Raw genomic sequence first — 20,590 nt, forward strand, 5'->3', positions numbered from 1 at the left:
TCTCTCGGTCTGTAATGCAGGGTGTTTAGTGTCTCCTCCAGTGCTCTATAAAGCAGATCAGTGATGGTTTTGTAGTTTGTGTGTTTCTGCTAACAGGCAGTGATCTTGAATCCCAGTCAGCACTCTTTGTTTTTTTCCACTGCCGTCAACACAAAGTGAACAAAACCTGTGCCATTTAAAGACAGGATCTGGTTCAAAAACAGACCACATTTCAGTGAATACATGGAGGAGTAAACGTCTGAACGCAGCAGTGAAATATGCCTGTGGTCAGGAATCAGGCGTAATCACAGCTGTAAGCTGGTATGGAAAGCTGGAAAGAGTGAAATGTGGCTCATGATTCGGGAATGTGGCGTGTTTGTGTGTGTTTTTGGGAGATGTTTCAGAGATGTGTAACGACAGCATTTAAGTGTTTGTGGAATAAAGCTCAGTTTACTGGATACAGCTTCAACTCTTCTAAAAACAAACATTATTAGAGACAAAACAAAAACATTAGTATAAAGAATGTGTGTGTTTTTTAGATGCTGTATAATTTTAAATGTATAATTTTTTTACATTACAGAAATTAGAAATTATTTATTAAAGTATTGATCCTGGAGGGAGAAATGTGCTTAATTGTCATGACAAGTCACATTGAATGAATGAAAGAATGAATAAATAACTGCACTAAATTATCCTGAAAGTTCCGCTATTGCTATTCTATATAAATATTTACATAAATGTATTTTTTCTTTTAATATTTAAGTAATTAGAATGAGATTTAATGCATTTAAGTAATTATCATGGAGGAAGAAATGTGCTTTGTCACAGAAAAGTCACATTGCAAACAAAAACAAACAAAATAAATAAATAAATAAATAATAATAATAAATAAAAAAATATTAAAAAAATGTCAAGTAATTAGAAAGAAATTTAATGTAAATATCCTGGAGGGAGAAATGTGCTTTGTCACAAAAAAAAAAAAAAAGAGAAAGAAATAAAAAAAGAAAAAGAATAAAAAAACAAAATAAATACAAAATAATGGTAATAAAAATATAAATTTTCTCTCTCGTTTTAGGATGTGCGTGTATATTTTATATATTTTTTTTTAAATTATATTATTTATAATATAAAAGTTATGAATAAATACAATTTATATAAAAATAGCATCATTTAAAAAATAATGTAAATATGTACATACTTTGAAAACAACTGTGATTTATCACGCTACTTTTAAGAATTCAGACTCCAATTACAGATTCTGATTTTAAAAAAAAAATATTAGTTTGACTGTTTTGTGAAGATATTTGTACACTAATGCCAGACTGATTCATTCATTTGATATGAATCATCTGATATTTTTGGTCTCATGGATCTCTCTTAGTTGACCAAAACTTCACATGTTCCCCAAGTGTTTTGTGGAAAGTCTGGGAAAAGAGAGTAGCGTTTCCCTTTGAGATGGGAGCATTTAAGTGGCTTCATAAGTGTGTGTGTGTGTGTGTGTGTGTTGTGGGTCGTGAGAGACTGTGCCGTGGGCGATACTCACTGGGTTGTGGTTAACTCGCTGCTATGGAAACAGCTATTCACTAGTTGGGACAGAAAGCTTTCACCCCGGTGAGCCTCATAAAAGCTGGGCACAAACTGTCGGACACAGACGGGCTCTGAAAGGGCTTCTCTCTGCTGCTTAATATATCTGCTTTAATTTGCCTTTGTGTGCTGGGAAAAAGCCCTCCACGTCGAGGAACGTTCAGGATTCAGACACTGCACAATGGGGCTCTGAATTAAAGCACTGCTGTGTTTTTTAACCCCGGATGAAGGTGATAAATGTACACATGACTCAAATTTCATCATTTGAGGCTTGTTAATGATGTTACTGACTTTATATTAATTGATGAATCTCAAAAAACCTCTCAAGAACCAGGGTTATTATAGTTCACTTAAACTGAAACTAAAATTGAAAAACAAAAAAAGTTACTTGAAATGTTAACTGAAAGGAGATATAAAACCTTTATTTCAGCTATTTGCTAAGGCAACACTTCTCATATTTAATTTAGTGTAACTTCATATACTAAAATAACTAAAACTGAAATAAAAAGGAATAAAAACAATATAGACATGCATTTAAAAAATCCAAAAACTAATAAAAATGGCAGACACACAACAAAATAACACTAACTAAAATGAAAACTGAAAATATAAAAATAAAAAACTGATTCAGTCAATTAAAAAAATTCAAAACCCAGAATAAATATTTTAATAAAAGAAAAAGAAACCTATTACTTTACTTTTTTTTATTTTATTTTGCAATGTGACTTTTCATGACAGTTAAGCAGTTCTCCCTCAAGGATCAAAATAAAATCTTACGTAATACTTAAAATAATATCTCTTTCTAATTACTGTGACGTGAAATTTGTTTTAAATATTTGATCACCTTGACCGAGGTGTGACCAAATAGTTTAAATGATTAACATTGATATTTTTGTCATTGCAGTATTTGTTGTACCAGTTTTATTTTTACAGTAATAAATCCTACTGAAAATGTTGAGAATAATGAGAATTATAAACACATTATGATAATGACTGTATCAGGAATATAATGTCACAATGACAAAAGTCTTACTTTAAAATTAATTAATTAATTAAATATTTTATTTATTTAAATAATGATGCTGTACTTGCATTAAATCTTCCTTAAATATAGTGCTGATTAGTTTCACAGCACAGTATTTTTCTTTCACGGCTTTGGTTCATGTCCTTTACACATGTAAGCTATAAATCATGATGTGTATCATTACTGTACAGCAGCTGATGTGAGTCACTTCATCAGGCCATTATCAGTCAACATCAATTATCATTTTGGACGGTCCGGAACTGACCACACTGTTAGTATGTTATAATTAAAGTGAGGAGCGACTAATAGAAGGCAAACATATGCTCACATTCCCATATAAGGCTCCATTAGATATTAATGCCTGTTTTTCCAGCAGGATTTCAGCAGTGTTGTTTTTTTTTTTTTTTGTCTTCATTCTTGTATGCATGCATTTTCTGTTTAATAAACCAACCAACAGAGTTTGCATATGTTTTTTTTATTGGTTTGTTTGTTTGAAGATCTGGAGCAGAACTTTTTAAGTACTAATTTAACATCTTCAAACTGCCCAGACTGAACAGAACACACACACACACACACACACACGCAGATCATTATTTTAGTCTTTGTTTTCACATTCTCTGCTTTCCACTGTTTTTAATTAGGAGCTTCACAGTTTGATGGCACATTTATTAAAGGAATAATTCACCCAAAAGCAGAAAATCTGTCCATTTTTTTTCAGTTTTTCTGACTCTTGGGTTATGCTGTTATTTTTCAGGACAAAAAAATCGAGTAAGGAGCCATTGGCTCCTATAAAAAAATAAAAAATTATTTTTAGGTGCCACAGAATAAACACGTTTTATGTATGTACTGTATGCATTTATTTATTTGACATTTTGACATTTCGATCATACTGTCATGTGTTTGTCTACTCTTTTCTTGACTTTATCAGCATTTTAATCCATCTTGTAGATGACCTGGGAACTTAGGTTCAATTAAAGTGGGAACTAAACGTCTTTTCCAACTTGAAATATAGTCACAAATAATTGTTTATTACACTGAATCTGTACCAATATCATGGACCATAAGCATCACTTGGCCATTGAGTGTACACTTAAGTAATTGCAATTTAATTTGAACACAACACATTTTCAAACTGTTATTTGTCAGTGTAACTCAGAATTGTCAAGTTCAATGTATTTCTTTAATTATGCATTACGTTTATTTACTTAATCATTTTAAGGCAACGGGTTTTTTAAGAAAAGTCAACTGATCGCTTTATACAGTGTTAGTTTGGGCTCCTCCTCAATGCATCCTATAGAAATGTTGTCATATCTCTCACACATCCAGTCGCTTTTTCTTCATTAGTAACATGAGATTTTATAGGACGTGTTGAATTTTATTTTTAGCTTGCATTCTTGCATTTTTTTTATCGTGTAGACAACAGGTTAAGTAAAAATATTAATATGCAATAGCGAATAAATATAGCAAAATGCTCCTCTTTATAGTTATAATTCTAGCCGACTGATGAGCTTATGGATGTCCTATGGGTATTCTGAGGTAAATATATTGTTACGTGGCATTGTTTACACATTTTCGGCAGTTTGACACAGAATGAGCGATTACATGAGACATTTCAATAAGTTGTACTATAGGCTCTCTTATAAAATAGCCTACCTTTTGATGTAGGGGTGGGCGATATGGCAAAAATATCACGATATTTTTAAGAAAAATCACGATTTTAACACGATTCTTTGTCCTGTTGGTTTTACTATTTTGCAAGTTGTCTGAGCATTACAGCCAAACTAATTTCCCTATTATAAAGACAAAACCTTTCAAGATAACAAAAATATTAAAAAAGAATGGCGGATATTCCATTAACATTGAAGGAATAATAACCCCAAAATAAAAAGTGTTTTATATTTATACCATCATTTACTTAAGTTTCTTTAAACCTGAATGAGTTTCTTCTGCTAAACATAAATGCTATTTTGAGGAATGTGGAAAACCAAACCGTTGCTGGTCCCCAGTGACTTATTCCATAGTATTTTTATTTCCTTCTATCAAAAGTCAATGTGGACCAGATGCTATTTGGTTACCCACATTCTTCAAAATATCTTCTTTTGTGTTCAGCACAAGAAAGAAATTAATACAGGTTTGGGACAACATGCGAGTTAGTAAATAATGACAGAAATTAAATTTTAAGGTGAACTATCCCTTTAATGACAGTCGGCAGCATGTTCAGTACTGCCCCTGTAAGACATGCAGGCATCTAATATACAGAGGCACGCATCCGTTTCTCTCAGCTGTTTACTTACTCATTTTAGACATAAGCAATGGAGTCTATACATAAACCTTGTGTGTTGTGACAGTATTAGTGCACAAGATAACTTAGTTCAGTAATCAGGCGCTTTTTGACAGGCTTTAGCACGCGCGCTTCGGGTGTACGGGCTCAGAAAAAGCGCACGTCAGACCGACACGTGAATAAAACATTTAACCGGCAAGACTTTAAAGCAGATCCGAATAATGTACAGTATATTGAGACGGAGGAATAAGAACTGCAGCTGATAGAATGTGCGCTGTAGCACGATACTACGATATTTGTTTAAAAGCAGATCGTGGAGACATTTTTATCATCCACGATCAAAAATTGTCATATCGCACACCCCTACTTTGATGTTAATTCACGTCAAAGTCCCTTTCAAGGAAAGTCCGTTCAGTCGGCCGCCATATTTGTAGTCCTATCTGAATGAATGGGGGAATCCTGAAATCTACAACGGATCGCTGAACTCCCGATTAAATAACATATTTCAAATCAGCAAAAAAATCTGAAATGAACTGCCCCATGAATGTTGTTTCTTATACTCAAATAGCATTTAAAAAGCTTATTTTTCAGTCTAGACCAGCCAATGTGCATGCGTAGCTCCAACGTGGTTAAGGCTAGAAGGGATACGTATGGCGCTACTGGGCATGCGTACATCAATACAGCATCATTTTTTTTCACATTGTACAACAATAATTACTTTTTTTTTTTTTCATTATTGTACGGGGTAGGTTTAGGGTTGGGGTAGGTGTAGATGTTAATCTAATAGGTAGAAAATTAATTTCATTGTTCGTTTCCGGTTGGAGCTGTATCCCATCTAGCCAAAACCCTTATAACTGTGCATGCGCATCGGCCGGTCCAGCCTCAGGTTTCTATGGGAACCGGAGCTTCTACAGCCGCTGCAGTGATACAATGACTTTACCAATCAGCGATTGGCTCTTTCATTTAGAAGGTGGGACTATCCTGCCATATTGCACCTTGCACTTTCTCCCATTCATAAGTATAGGATTGAACCTCAGCAAAAACTTCACTCACAAATTAATGTTTTTGGTCGTGACCGTTTCAGTCGCAGTCTGCAGCCCTGTTTTTCCATATTTTTCTGTGGAAAACAAAAGTGGAATTTTCAAATGTTTTTTGAAACGCTTCATGCAGCATTTACAACATTTCATGGTAACCACAAGAACAAAAAGCATCATCAAAGTACCACATTAAGCATGCATTATAGTGCAAGTCTTTTAAAGTGATATGAGTCTCAGTGTTTCTCACAGGATGTTGTGACGCTTGTGGCGGCAGGTGATGTCACATAATAATTTGCATATTTATGATGTCATTGCGTCAAGTTTGCGTTCAGACAAGTTTTGGCACTTCAGATGTGGCACTTCTACTCTATGAATTGTCACATACTGTAATACAACTGAGTGCCCAATAAAGCTGTTCACATTTACATATTTTCTGTTGTCATACATAAAACAGGTATAAATAGTGACTAAACACGACCCATTATACTACGTTAACCAGGAACGCCGCACTGGAGACATCTTCCAACTGAATGAAAGCTAAGGTTTTTTCAAAAAAGTCGCTAGGTTTGTCAGTATGTACCTTTTTATGGAAAAAAACTAAAAGGGTGTGGAAGTTGCTAAATATTGTTCTAAAGTCGCGCTCGTGTGTGAGACGCGAGAGCTGATGGCAGGGGGCAGTGGGTATTTGTGGCGGTCGATGTGGATATAAATAAATAAATCAACGTGTGGGAAACACTGAGTCTTTATGTGACGACAACATGCCATTTTTCAAGATTATCACTTTTTCATACTAAAAACAAACAAGCAAGCCCTTCCCAGATTTAAAAAGTATATCAAAAGTAACGTAAAGCATTACTTTCCATAAAAAGTAGAGAAGTAACGCAATTAGTTACTTTTTTATGGAGTAACGCAACATTGTAATGCATTACTTTTAAAAGTTACTTTCCCCAACACTGTATAAATCACACAGCTGTAGTATACATGGTGTTTAAAGCATGTTTGAGTAAAGCTCTTCAGATTGTAACGAGTGTTTGTGTGTGTGCAGGTTGTTTTGAGTGCTGTATTAAATGTCTGGGCGGCGTGCCGTACGCGTCTCTGGTGGCCACCATCCTGTGCTTCTCCGGCGTGGCGCTCTTCTGTGGCTGCGGACACGTCGCTCTGACAGGAACCCTCACCATCCTGGAGAACCACTTCTCCAAGATCACCACAGACCACGCCATGCTGACTGACATGTGAGTGAGGAGGAACCTGGGAAAACACTGTCAAAATTGTGAAATATTTTTACAAATTAAACTAGCTGTTTTCTATGTGAATATCTGTTAAACTGTAATTTATTTCTGTGATGCGCAGCTGTATTTTCAGCATCATTACTGCAGTCTTCAGTGTCACATGATCTTCAGAAATCATTCTAATTTGCTGCTCAAGAAACATTTCTGATTATTATCAATGTTGAAAACAGTTGTGCTGCACAATATTTTTGTGGAAACTGTGATATATTTTATTTTTCAGGATTCACAGATGAATAGAAAGTTTGAAAGAACAGCATTTATTTGAAATAGAAATCTTTTGCAACATTATAAATGTCTTTACTGTCACTTTTGATCAATTTAATATTGAAAGTATTAATTTATTTATTTAATTTACCCAGAATTTTTCCCGCATTTTTTCAACATTGATGATAATCAGAAATGCTTCTTGAGCAGAAAATCAGCATATTAGAATGATTTCTGAAGATCATGTGACACTGAAGACTGCAGTAATGATGCTGAAAATACAGCTGCGCATCACAGAAATAAATTACAGTTTAACAGATATATTCACATAGAAAACAGCTAGTTTAATTTGTAATATTTCACAATTTACTGTATTTTTAATTTAAAAAACACATCTTGGTGAGCAGAAAAGACTTAAAAACATAAAAAAATCTTAATTATTCAAACTTTTGACTGGTTGTGTATATATTTTAAATTATACTTTCATAAATATACAACACCATTGCTTATATATTTGTATTCAATTTCTTGCATTAAATGTCCATTTTCTTTTATAGAGTTATGACAATAGATAAGAAAGTCACTTCCTCTTAAAAATACAGTGCGCCTACTAACATCATGAAGAAATACTTAATTTTTAAAAAAGATTTCACATTACTTTAAGGAGAATATTATTTTTTTTAAATTACAGTAATGAGAATGCTCAGTGCATATTTGTCATGAAAGTTAAACATTTTAGAACCATTAAGCAAAATATAATATTGTTTTAGTTGTTTTGATGTTGTTTTGTTTTGGACGTTAAAAACTTTAGATGCTGTTTAATGGATTTATGTTGATTCCTAGTATCTCATTTTATATTTTCGTCTCCGGTGTCACTGTAGATTTTCCAGGAAATCATGCACTGAATTGAATACATTTTCTTAAAGTTTACCTGATCATTCATTCACTGATTCACGGTTTATTTTATCTGTCTGAGCTCCAGTTCGTCTCTTACAATGAAAAGACTCACCTGTTATGAGTAATTATTTGCAGTTGTTGTGTGTTCAGTTAAATCTGCTCACATCTGTTGATGATTTCTCATCGCTTCACATTTGTTCTGTTCTCCATCTCAAGACTTTAATTAAAGTCACATGCAGTGATGAGATGTTCTCAAACAATGCTGAGTCTTCAGGACAGAGGTTAATGGCAGAATCACCTTGCACTAACACACATACACACACACACACACACACACACACACACACACTCTCGTGATTTCACTAAGAAGATGCTCCAGATGGTCTGAACAGAAACTAAACACAAAGAAGCAGTAACATCTGTGAAATGTCCTCGTCTCTTCTGCAGAATCCAGCTCATGCAGTACGTCATATACGGCATCGCCTCCTTCTTCTTTCTGTACGGCATCATTCTGCTCGCCGAGGGGTTTTACACCACCAGCGCCGTCAAAGAGCTCCACAGCGAGTTCAAGACCACTGTCTGCGGACGCTGCATCAGCGGGATGGTACGAGACCCCCTGCAGATATACTGATTAATAATACAATCAAATAAATATAGTAAAATATAATGAATAACAATAAAAATATATATAATTAATAATACACTAAAAATAAAAAGTATCAAAATAAATAGAATTTTTTAGATAAAACATTAAAATAAATTTCAAAATGAAAGCAAATAAGTAATGTAATTAATAGAATTATATATATATATATATAATAAAAATAACTTGAATCAAATAATTAGATCAATGTCTGAGACCTTTTTAACATTTTTACACACACACACACACACATATATAAAATTTATCAAATTTTTTGTTTAATTGGTTTTGTAATTTTTTGCTTTTTTTAAAATTTATATATATTGTTTTATATCTTTTAAAACTTTTATATCGTACCAAAATAAATTAGATGGATAAAATAGACATAGAAAATAATTTAAAGTCAAATTACTAAATAAAAGGAATTTAAAAATGTAAATAATATAAAATAAATAATCAATAAATTACAAAATAAAAACAAATATATAACTATTTGAGATGGGAGGTGCTGTTGCTAAAACTGTTCAAACCTCTCTTTCTCAGTTCGTGTTCCTGACGTATATCCTGGGAATCGCCTGGCTTGGGGTTTTTGGCTTCTCAGCGGTTCCCGTGTTTCTGTTCTATAACATGTGGTCGACCTGCGCTGCCATGCGCTCACCGATGGCCAACCTGACCTCCATCGACAGCATCTGTGTGGATGTGCGGCAGTACGGTACGAGACTCTGAATGTGACGTAATGAAGCGAATCAAACCCTTAACTGCACTATAAACACTGTTGATGAGGATTTGAGTTGTGATTGTTGATGTTGTTTGTATGTTGATGCAGGTATTATTCCGTGGAACGCAACACCAGGCAAAGCTTGCGGCTCAACGCTAGGTGATATTTGCAACACCAGCGAGGTACGAAAACACATTTGTCTCACGCTAGTTTACTGACTTTGTCGTACAGCAGTGGATATATGTGATATACAGTGGATATACATAATTCTAGTTCTACCTGCCTTATCATTCATTTTAATAAATAATAATAATAATTATTATTATTATTTTACAAATATCATGCTTTTCACCATTAATTTTATTTGTAATGAAATGTTTATTTTAATTTTGTTAGTTCTTTTTAATTTGATTAAATATTTAATAATTTAATTTTTAAAAATGGCTTGCTTTTTACTAAATTTTATTTTTAATGTAATTTTTTCATTTGGTTAGTTCCTTTTAATTTGAGTAAATATTATTTAATAATTTATCATTTATTATTTTATTTTTTAATTTCTTGCTTTTCATTATACATTTTATTTATAATTTAATGTTTATTAAAAAAACATTTTAGTATTATTTAATTTTGTATTTATTTAATAATTATTTAATTTATTATTTTATTTTTTACAAATATACTTTTCACTAAAATTTTATTTGCAACACCAGTGAGGTATGAAAACACATTAGTCACACTCTCACTGGTTTATTTGTCATCTAGCAGTGGATATAAATGATTTCCCATTTGTTGCAGTTCTATCTGTCCTATCATCTGTATATCGTCGCCTGTGCCGGAGCCGGAGCGACGGTCATTGCTCTGGTAAGCGGATGTTTGTTTCATGGTCAGATATATGGGGTGTTTGTTCCTCTTCCTCCTCTTTTTATCCCTTCATCCCCAGCACCATCTACTGCAAACCATGTGCTTTAAGCCCCTGATCTAATGGTAGTTTTGCGATGACGTCCCAGCAGTCCACCTGAGATGTCTTGATTTTGTTCTGCCAAATGCATGCATGTAAATGACTGAAAAATCAGCTAGTGGGACGTCAGCCATAGAAGCTCAATTTCTAGTCACATACTTTAGTCTTATTGTATCTGCAAAAAAACAGGAAATTTCAACATAAGACAAAGGATTCAACACAACATCACTAGTTCAGTCCTGTTATAATCAATAAAGCTGTCAGTACTGGAAGCGTCTGGTGTCACACCATCAGCTGATGGCTGGCCTGTTTCTTTATTGACACTCCAACCACGCTGTAAAACAATTAAGTGAATTTTATTTAAAATGTTTTCGCTTCTTAAATTTTTTAATTTTATTAAATAATTATGTAATTATTTTTTATTTAATTTTTTACAAATGTCATGCTTTTAACTATAATACTATAATATTAGGGGTGTGCAATATGACGATATTTGATAGTGGATGAAAAAAATGTCTCCACGATCTGCTTTTGAAGAAATATCGTAGTATCGTGCTACAGGCACATTCTATCAGCTGCAGTTCTGATGCCTCCGTCTCAATATAACGTTACTGTACAAAGCCACATACATTCACATCAGTGTTAACTCAGCGGTAGAGTTACTCTCACGGGACACTGCACCTATTCGTAATCAGAAAAGTACATTATTTGCATCTGCTTTAAAGCCTTACTGGTTAAACATTTCATTCACACGCTGGTCTGATGTGTGTTTTTTCTGAGCTCGTACACCTGAAGCGTGCGCACTAAAAAGCCTGTCTAACAGCGCCTGATTACTGAACTAAGTTATCTTTTCCGCTAATACTGTCACAACACACAAGGTTTACATATAGACTCAGTTGGTTATGTCTAAAATGAAAGTAAACAGCTGAGAGAAAACAGATGCGTGCAGGTCTTAAAGGGACGGAGCTAAACATGCTGCCGACTGTCATTTAAAGGGATAGTTCACCCTAAAATTGTAGTTCTGTCATTATTTACTCACTCACATGTTGTCCCAAACCTGTATTAATTATTCCTTTAATGTTAATAAAACAACAAAACACAAAGAGAAAAATCACTCACTACACTTGACTGAAAAACTTTAATACAGTTGCTTTAATATGAATCAATATACGTTTTATTTTTATATTTGTTCATTCAGTTTCTTGAATGCTCCTGCTAAATACACCTGTTGTACCTGAAAATAAAACACTGTTTGTTTTATTTGCATTTTATGTGTATTTGTAATGTGTATCTTTGTTCTCATTTTTTAATAACAAAGATCAAATAATGACAACGATTTTTATCTTTGCCCACTTTGGCCTAAATATCCACCATACTTTTTAATATTTTGTTACCTTGAAAGGCTTTGTCTTTATAGTAGGGAAATTAGTTTGGCTGTAATGCTCAAACAACTTGGAAAATAGAAAAACCAACATGACAAAGAATCGTGATAAAATCGTGAATCGTGATATTTAAAAAAAACAAAAAAACCCTGATATATGATATTTTTGCCGTATTGCGCACCCCTATATAATAAATATATATAATATATGTAACTATCATATATACTAAATATATATTAAAATAATATAAACTAAATATTTGATTTGTAATGTTTTTTTCATTATTTCTTTTTGATATTAAATAATTTTACTTTTTTATCTCATTTTCACTATACATTTTATTTAAAATTAATTTTTATATTTTCAAAATGTAATTTAATAATTTTATTTTCAATTTTATTTATTTCAAAATTTATTTGTAATGTTTATTTTAATTTTATTAGTTCTTTTTAATTACAATTTTATTACATACTAATTTAATAATTTAATTAATTAATTAATTAATAATTCATCCCCCAATGTCTTTCATTATAAAATTGATTTGTAATGTAATGTTTATTTAAATTTTATTATTTCTTTATATTATTAAATATGTTTTCTATTATTTACAAATATCATGCTTTTCGCTAAAATATTAATTTACTATAAATATTATTATTTATTTATTTATTTACAAAATCATGCTTTTCATCCTCAAAAATTGTTCATTGTATATATATTTTAGCAATATGGTTCTTTTCACTATAACTTTTATTTGTGATGTAATTTTATTATCTATTCTATATATTTAAATAACTCCTGGCTGTTAAGTCAAAGCAGCTTGTGATGTTTCTGGTCTTTGGTCTACTAATTTAAATATTTTTTCTGAACTGTGTATATTAATTTGCAGCTATTCTAATTATCCGTGCAAAGTCAGTTTTAATACGAATGGGTTTCAGTTGAAAATGGCATTTTAATTCACTGAATTACAGCTTCCAGGTCATCAGACGCTCCCAGTGTGAACAGTGTTAGCGAATTCAACTTATTTCACCTGCAGTTTCTTAATTCCGTCATTAATTTGGCGTCTGATTTTTGTGCTTTCTCTTCCACCAGCTCATCTACATGATGGCTACCACGTATAACTTTGCTGTTTTGAAGTTTAAGAGTCGAGAGGACTGCTGCACTAAATTTTAACGCAGTTGCTTGAAAGTGCCTAGAATGAGCAGCCACTGACAATATGGACTAAAATAATAGAAACGAGAACAAACGAGAGAAACCTTTCATTGCTTTGACATGTAATGTGTAAATATAGGACTGTACACAGATGTAGCGTTTGGACGCCGGAGCTGCCGTGTCTGTAAACATGCACGTGTTGTTATCCAGACTTTGCCTTCGTTTCTGCAGCCACTAGAAAACATTCATTTGAAGCCTAACACTAAGTGTCTTTAAATTCCTCCTACAATCTCTTTGTCTTAAGTATTAGCGCTAAAGAACAGATGCACAGTGTAACAGAGAAAAGTGTTTTTCCCATTCATTTTCTCAATAGAAATGCTGGAAAATTCTGATCATGAAATACGATTCAAAGCAAAAAGACAAAGACTGAAGACTGATATAATCCTGACCATGCACGCGCACACAAACACATACATACCCCACCGGTCAAAAGTTAGTTACGATATATATTTTTTTTTGTATGTTTTAAAAAGAATGCATATTAGAAGAAATCATTTATTATCAATTATAATTAATCAATGTTGAAAACAGTTGTGCTGCCGAATATTTTTGTGGAAACTGTGATGCATTTTATTTTTCAGGATTCACAGATCAATAGAAAGTTCAGAAGAACAGCATTTATTTAAAATAGAAATCTTTTGTACCATTTTGTCACTTTTGATCAATTTAATGTGTCATTGATGGATAAAAGAGAGATTTATTTTTTTCTTTTGTTTTCTTTTTGTATTACTTACTCCAAACTTTTGAAAGTATCACATTTTCATAAAACTATTGTGCAGCACAATCATTGATAATCAGAAATGTTTGTTGAGCAGCAAATCAGCATATTATTATGATTTCTGAAGATCATGTGACACTGAAGACTGCAGTAATGATGCTGAAAATACAGCTGCGCATCACAGGAATAAATTACAGTTTAACACATATTCACATATAAATTAACTGTCTTCTACTGCAAAAATATTTCACAATTTTTACTGTATTTATGATCAAATAAAAGCAGCCTTGCTGAGCAGAAGATACTTCTTTAAAAAACATTTAATAAATAACAATTATTCCAATCTTTTGACTGGTGGTGTATATAAAATCTAAAAAGATGACTCTGCTTAAATTCCTGAAAAGACAATAATTAAATCAAATAACTTACAAACATCTAAAAACACATCTGCTATGAACTCTGAGGTTTAATGTCTTTATGGAGAAAATGAATGTGATTTTGCTTCTAGAATCTGTTGTGGGGGGGGTCTATATTTTTTCTAAAGACCTAATTTTTCTGACTTGTGCCAATTTTCATGGTGTTTTCTTCCTTCAGACCTGTTTACAGTTTTCAGTGTTTATTTTTTCATTTGTTTGAAGCAGTATTATGAAGATTGTTGGTATTTTTAATCTTTGTGAAGTATTATAAACAAACTTGCTAGATGTCCGTGTACAGCTTCACAACTAACCTAGTTCTTTTGTTCGCATAAATATGATTTGAATATGTTTTACGGTACTGTTATTTTAAACGCAGACCTTTCACTGTCAACAGAGTGAAAAAAACAACATAAAAACAAGTAAATAATTCTTAAAACATAAATATTGAGTTGCATTATCTGTATGATCAGATTTCATTCAAAACTGCATTTATATTATCAGAACGCAATACAGCAGATCCTTTAATGTTTTATTACATGATTTGCTCATGACAATGTCTGCTTTACTATTAATAAATAAACAAAATCATCTGTCAGTTGGAACGACCTATGTGTGATTTGATCATTAATAAAACATTACATAAAACATAAACATGATAATTGAGAAGATTGTAGTTAGTGACCAGAAGCTCATGGGTTTGTGCCGAACGCTTGATTATATGATTGTAACTTTTGAAAGTACAGTAATTTAACCAGCTAAAAACCTGGCCTTTTAAAATCATGCTAACGTTCAAAGATCCTATTAAACTTCTATTAAAATCTAGGTAGTTTCTGGTTGTCAAGACATGCAAAAACATGCATTTACCTGCATTTCACAGTGGCTTTAAATGTGACTAATACAGGCAGGATTTAGAGGTTTTAAAGGAACAATTCACCTAAAAATGATAATGTGCTGAAGATGTGCTCACCCTCAGGTCATCCAAGATGTAGGTGAGTTTGTTTCTTCATCAGATTTGGAGAAAAATAGATGCTCTGCAGTGAATGGGTGCCGTCAGAATGAGAGTCCAAACAGCTGATAAAAACATCACAATAATCCACACCACTCCAGTCCATCAGTTAACATCTGGAGAAGACAAAAGCTGTGTTTGTGAAAAAAAAAAAAAAAAAAAAAATTACTTGTGGATTATTATGATGTTTTCATCAGCTGTTTGGACTCTCATTCTGACGGCACCCATTCACTGCAGAGCATCTATTTTTCTCCAAATCTGATGAAGAAACAAACTCATCCTAATCTTGGATGAACCGAGGATGAGCACATTTTCAGAAAGTTTTCATTTTTGGGTTTCATTAATAAGGTCAAGATCTTTAATGTTTTTTTATTCTGGACGTGATGCTGCTTGTATCACAGGTTCACATTGTTCTTGTACACCCAGATCCAGCATTATTGACTTAGCAATCAGATGCATGCTTCATCTCACATGATTGATTTCATATTCCTCTGGGATTGTGGTGCCTGTAGTTTTTCCTTTATAAAAATAAACCTACTTTGTGTACAAATGATCCTCAGTGGTGTTTATTGAGCGTTCGTTTGGGGTTTCAGTTTGCGTCATGCTGCGTGTTTTTCATACTAACCCTCATTTCAAGCTTGGCTTTGCTCCGTTGACACCCTCCCGTTCCCTCACACCCCAGCGTCCTGTGCATATGAATGTGATTTCAATATGTATTCGTGTTCATTCGTTTGTAGTTGTTTGTATACTAAAGGAATAGTGTGGCTAGAAATGAACAGTTACTTGCTCTCATGTTGTTTCAAAGCCGTGTGCTGTTATTATTGACTGTGCTGCAACACAAAAGGAGCTCTTTTCTGTTCACAGTGAGCACATATAGTACATAACGAATTCAATTTCAGCCTTTTTATTGCTCAAAACATCATATGACTTCAGAAGACATGGAATATAATGTGCAAGTCATATGTGCAACTGTTGTGATACTTTTTTTGTTTTTGAATTCAAGAGATTTATTTTATTTGTAGCAAGGCCATTCGCATTTTTAAATTCACTCCAAAAACCCTGTGAATATTAAATTATGATGACTATGTAAGTAGCAAAATCTTATGTCGATCGCACAGCTCTTTATAATAAAGTTGGATAAGTATGAACAAATTATTATTTGTTATAGTTAACAAATTAAAAACATTAAAAAAAAAAAAAACCTTTAGCTGAACTGAAATAAAATATTTACAAATTTATTTTATTTGGCTAGTTGCCAAGGCAATATTGCTCATTTTCATTTAGTTTAACTTGATGTACTAAAATACATCTAAAATTGAAACAAAAAATAAAAAAATTAAATCAAAATAAAAACTAGAAAAATAAAGAAATATTACTAAACTCTAACTATTTTTACTAAAAAAAAGAAAGCAAATAAAAGTGACAAAAACACAGCAAAATGACTTTAAAACTGTTTTTGTAATTTTTGTTGGTTTTTGTTTTTATTAATTTGTATTTCTTATTTCTAGTTTTTTTATTATTTTAAGTAATTTTTGTTTTAGTTACTTTATTTGAACTATTATGTATTATTATATATAATAGTTATTATAGTTAACTAAAACTAAAGCCATAAAATCTTTTGTTTCTTGAAATATAATAATTTTTAGGTAAAATGAAGTTAAATAAAAGTTATAAAATTAAAGTTTTAAAAGCTAAAAAGAAATGTTTCGCCTTTATTTTATTTTTTTAAGTTTTTATTTTTATTTTAGTTTTTATAAATGTTTATTTCTTATTTAATTTCTTATTTCTAGTGTCCATTATTATTTAATTACATTTTTTTTGTTTTAGTTTTTATAAATGTTTATTTCTTATTTAATTTCTTATTTCTAGTGTCCATTATTATTTAATTACATTTTTTTTGTTTTAGTTTTTACGTAGTACACGTTAAACTAAATGAAAATGCGAAATGTTACCTAGGCAACTAGCTTTAATTTTTTTTTTTTTTTTTTTTACTTTTCACTATTCATTTAAAACAGATGCAAAAATATTGCATCTATCTGAAAAAAAATAACAGCATGCACGTTTGAAATGACATGAGGGCGAGTACATTTATGGATCATTTATTCCTTTATAATGAGTGTGTTGTGTTGTATTGTGTGTGTGTGTGTGTGGTTGAGCTGTGGCTCTGTGGCGTTGTTAACCTGCTGACGGGCATCACCTCGCCCTCTCTTACAGATCCATTACCTAATGATCCTTTCTGCAAACTGGGCCTACCTAAAGGACGCCAGTCACTTGCATGCGTACCAAGACATCAAAATGAAGGAGGAGCGGGAGCTACAGGACATCCAGTCGCGCTCCAAAGAGTGCCTCAACTCCTACTCGTAAGGAGGGTTAACACTGCCAACCAACCAACCAACCGACCACTAACCAGCCCTAACTCACTAACCCGCTCCGCTAACCTGCAGTCTGTGCCCATTCATCCATCCTTCACGCTCACGCTCTCCTCTCAGCCCTTTGTGAATCGCAAACGTTGCACTATTGGAAACACAGCGGAAATGCAAATCAGATTCTGTTCGTAACCAGAAGAGATTTGCCTTAAAACATCGTAAACATTTATATTATACAAGTGCATGCTTATTTGACCTTACATGTTATGCTTTTTAATGAAAAATAACATGCACTTGCATTATAAACATGTTTTGCATCCTCTCAAAATTTGAAAACATTCCCAGTCATTTTTTTTTTTTTTGAATACTATTATTTTGAAGAGAAATAATCAAAGGATTCTTCTGAACTAAATTCGTCTGGTTGTCTTTGAATGTTTGAATTTGTTCATGTGCAATATGTGCTGTTTGCTGCTTACTGTTGTTTGGAAATGGTATGTGAACAGAACACATTATGCAACGAGATTTTGCATGTTTGTTTCGGCCAGTGGCATCTGATGGAAGCTTGTTTCCGACAAGGGATAAAAAAAGGGACTTTTTGTCCCATAATTCCGACTTTTTTTCTTGCAATTCTGAGAAAAATGTCCAAATTGTGAGAGATGAACTCACAATGAAGAGAAAAATGTCAGAACTGTGAGATTTTAAAAAAATTACAATTAAAAAGCATAACCTTTTTTTCCCGTAGCAACAACAAAAATTTGTGAGATATGTGTCAGAATTGTTAGATGCAAATGTGAAATTGTGAGTTTATAACTTGCAATATACACTTGTGACAAAAAAAGTCAAGATATAATTTGTAATTCTGAAGAAAAGTCAGAATTTTGAGAAAAAGTAAAAATTGTGAGATATAAACTCAAAATTACATGTAAAAAATAAAAATTGCAAGCTATAAGATATATTGAGAAAAAACAGAATCTTGAAGAAAAAGTCCAAAACGAAAAATAAAAACTTAATATAATTCATTCTAATGCAAAATATAATTCATAATTCTGAGAAAAAGTTGAAATTGTGAGATATAGTAATAATTGCAAGATAAAAGCTGAGAAAAGTCAAAATTGAGAAAAAGTAAAAAATGCAAGATGTTGAATCTTTAATGTTTAAGATGTTAATCTTTTCAATTGTGATATGAAAACCTGCAATTATGAGTCTATAACTTGCAATATACACTCGCAATTGAGAAAAACCTTCAGATAGAATTCATATTTCTGAGAAAAAATTGCGAGATATAAAGTCTGAGTTGCAAACTGTTATGAGTTTATAACTTGCAACTGCAAGACAAATGTGCAGTACTGAGGAAAAAAACCACAGGGAAAAAACAGAATTGTGAGAGAAACTCAAATCTGAGAGAAAGTCAGGCGGTTTATATCTAATTCTGAGGATTCTTTTGAAAAGTCAAAATGACCTTTTTTATATATATATATATATTACTTTTATTATTATTTTTATTTCGTGGTGGAAACAGGCTTCCATAGCATACAAATATCCTTCTTGGAAACAAATTTTTTAAAATTGTCTTGAGGTGTGGACGTGAGTTAAGCACATTGCATTGTGGGATGCTGCAGGAATGCTGATGGTGTTTGTACGCAGGTCCGAAGCTCTCGTGATGAGCAGGTTTTCACACTACCTCACATTACCACTGTTATCATCAAATTACTGTCCGGTCCACTATCCCAGAATCCACCTTCACATCGCAGAATTACCTGCTATATTACGAACAAAAGTACAGTGCTGTCCCAAAAATGCATGAATGAATAATGACAACATGACCAACTGAAGCCTCCAAATGCACATTCATTTAATGCTTATGGAAGGGTGGTTTTATAATTCTCATTAAATTGTAATTATTGTAATACAATCATTTTTAACAACAAATCTTACCATGATTGTATAAATACTTTTTGCATGAAAGTAATGAGATTTGGAGGGTTTTACCCAATTTAGTTTGTACCAAATTCTGTAAAGTATAACACCGCAGCTGCTCATCTTTATTTTATTTTTCTTTGTTTTATTTGAATTTTTAGTTTTTTATTTTGTTTATTCTTATTTTTTTAATTTGTTTAATTTATTTTATTTTATAATAGTGCATTCGAATTGCATCAGTGTGAATGTGAACTCTGACAAGCAAAAAAATATTTTTATTTGGGGAAGGATACAACAACAGTAACAAAATGTGCAATTGTAAATACTGACAAAATGGCTCTTTTTTCACACTATTTTTGTTATTCATCCATCGTTTGACTTGAGCAGGACAGAATCTGGTCATACTGGAGGTCATTTGTATTGACGTGTTGTAGGCAGCATTTGCCAGACTTTAACGTTATAATATGCTTTGTTTTCTTAGAGTTTGTGTAGTCCATGTAATGTGTTCATTGCTGTTAATGTAATTCACATATACTGTATGAATTCTGTATAATACTGTCTTTTTAACCTTATAGTCTGCCAATATTTTTAATTCATTTTAGGGGATTCCCTTAGTTTTTACTGCTATTTTGAAATTTAAAAAAAATAAAAAAATAAAAAAAATTCTGTCCAAACTGTTTCTATAATACTCTTTTATAAGCCCCATGACTTACATGATTTAAAAAAAAAAAAAATGATTTCCCAAAATGTTTATGTATTATGCATGTTTTTTGAACGCTTTAAAGTCTGACTTTGATCAATTCAATCCTGTTCACTCTGTTCTGGTGGATCGTGAACATGAAAAACTGCCCAGAGACGCTGAACGTGTGTTCAGGCCTTCAAACCAGCTATTGTATTTTATACAAAAATAAAACAGAATAAAAGACTTTGTCTCGGTGAGTTTTCTTTCAGATCAATGA

At 32.2% G+C, this 20,590-nt stretch overlaps 1 protein-coding gene across 3 annotated transcripts in view; it reads left to right on the forward strand.

The window, feature by feature from the left end:
* Window positions 1-20,556, forward strand: part of gpm6bb (glycoprotein M6Bb) — a 43,015-nt gene extending 22,459 nt beyond the window's left edge. For 2 of the 3 annotated variants that reach the window (XM_058786150.1, XM_058786149.1), the window contains exons 2-7: window positions 6,951-7,137; window positions 8,743-8,899; window positions 9,482-9,650; window positions 9,765-9,838; window positions 10,452-10,517; window positions 17,563-20,556. In XM_058786150.1, the coding sequence (XP_058642133.1) occupies window positions 6,951-7,137; window positions 8,743-8,899; window positions 9,482-9,650; window positions 9,765-9,838; window positions 10,452-10,517; window positions 17,563-17,712 (803 nt within the window). In that variant the 3' untranslated portion in view covers window positions 17,713-20,556. Of the gene's footprint in view, window positions 1-6,950; window positions 7,138-8,742; window positions 8,900-9,481; window positions 9,651-9,764; window positions 9,839-10,451; window positions 10,518-13,088; window positions 14,945-17,562 lie in introns of those variants that run through there. The other variant, XM_058786151.1, reaches the window with a different exon arrangement.
* The last annotated feature ends 34 nt before the right edge of the window (window positions 20,557-20,590 follow it).

This window comes from Onychostoma macrolepis, chromosome 09, assembly GCF_012432095.1.
Source record: "Onychostoma macrolepis isolate SWU-2019 chromosome 09, ASM1243209v1, whole genome shotgun sequence".
Lineage (NCBI taxonomy): Eukaryota > Metazoa > Chordata > Actinopteri > Cypriniformes > Cyprinidae > Onychostoma > Onychostoma macrolepis.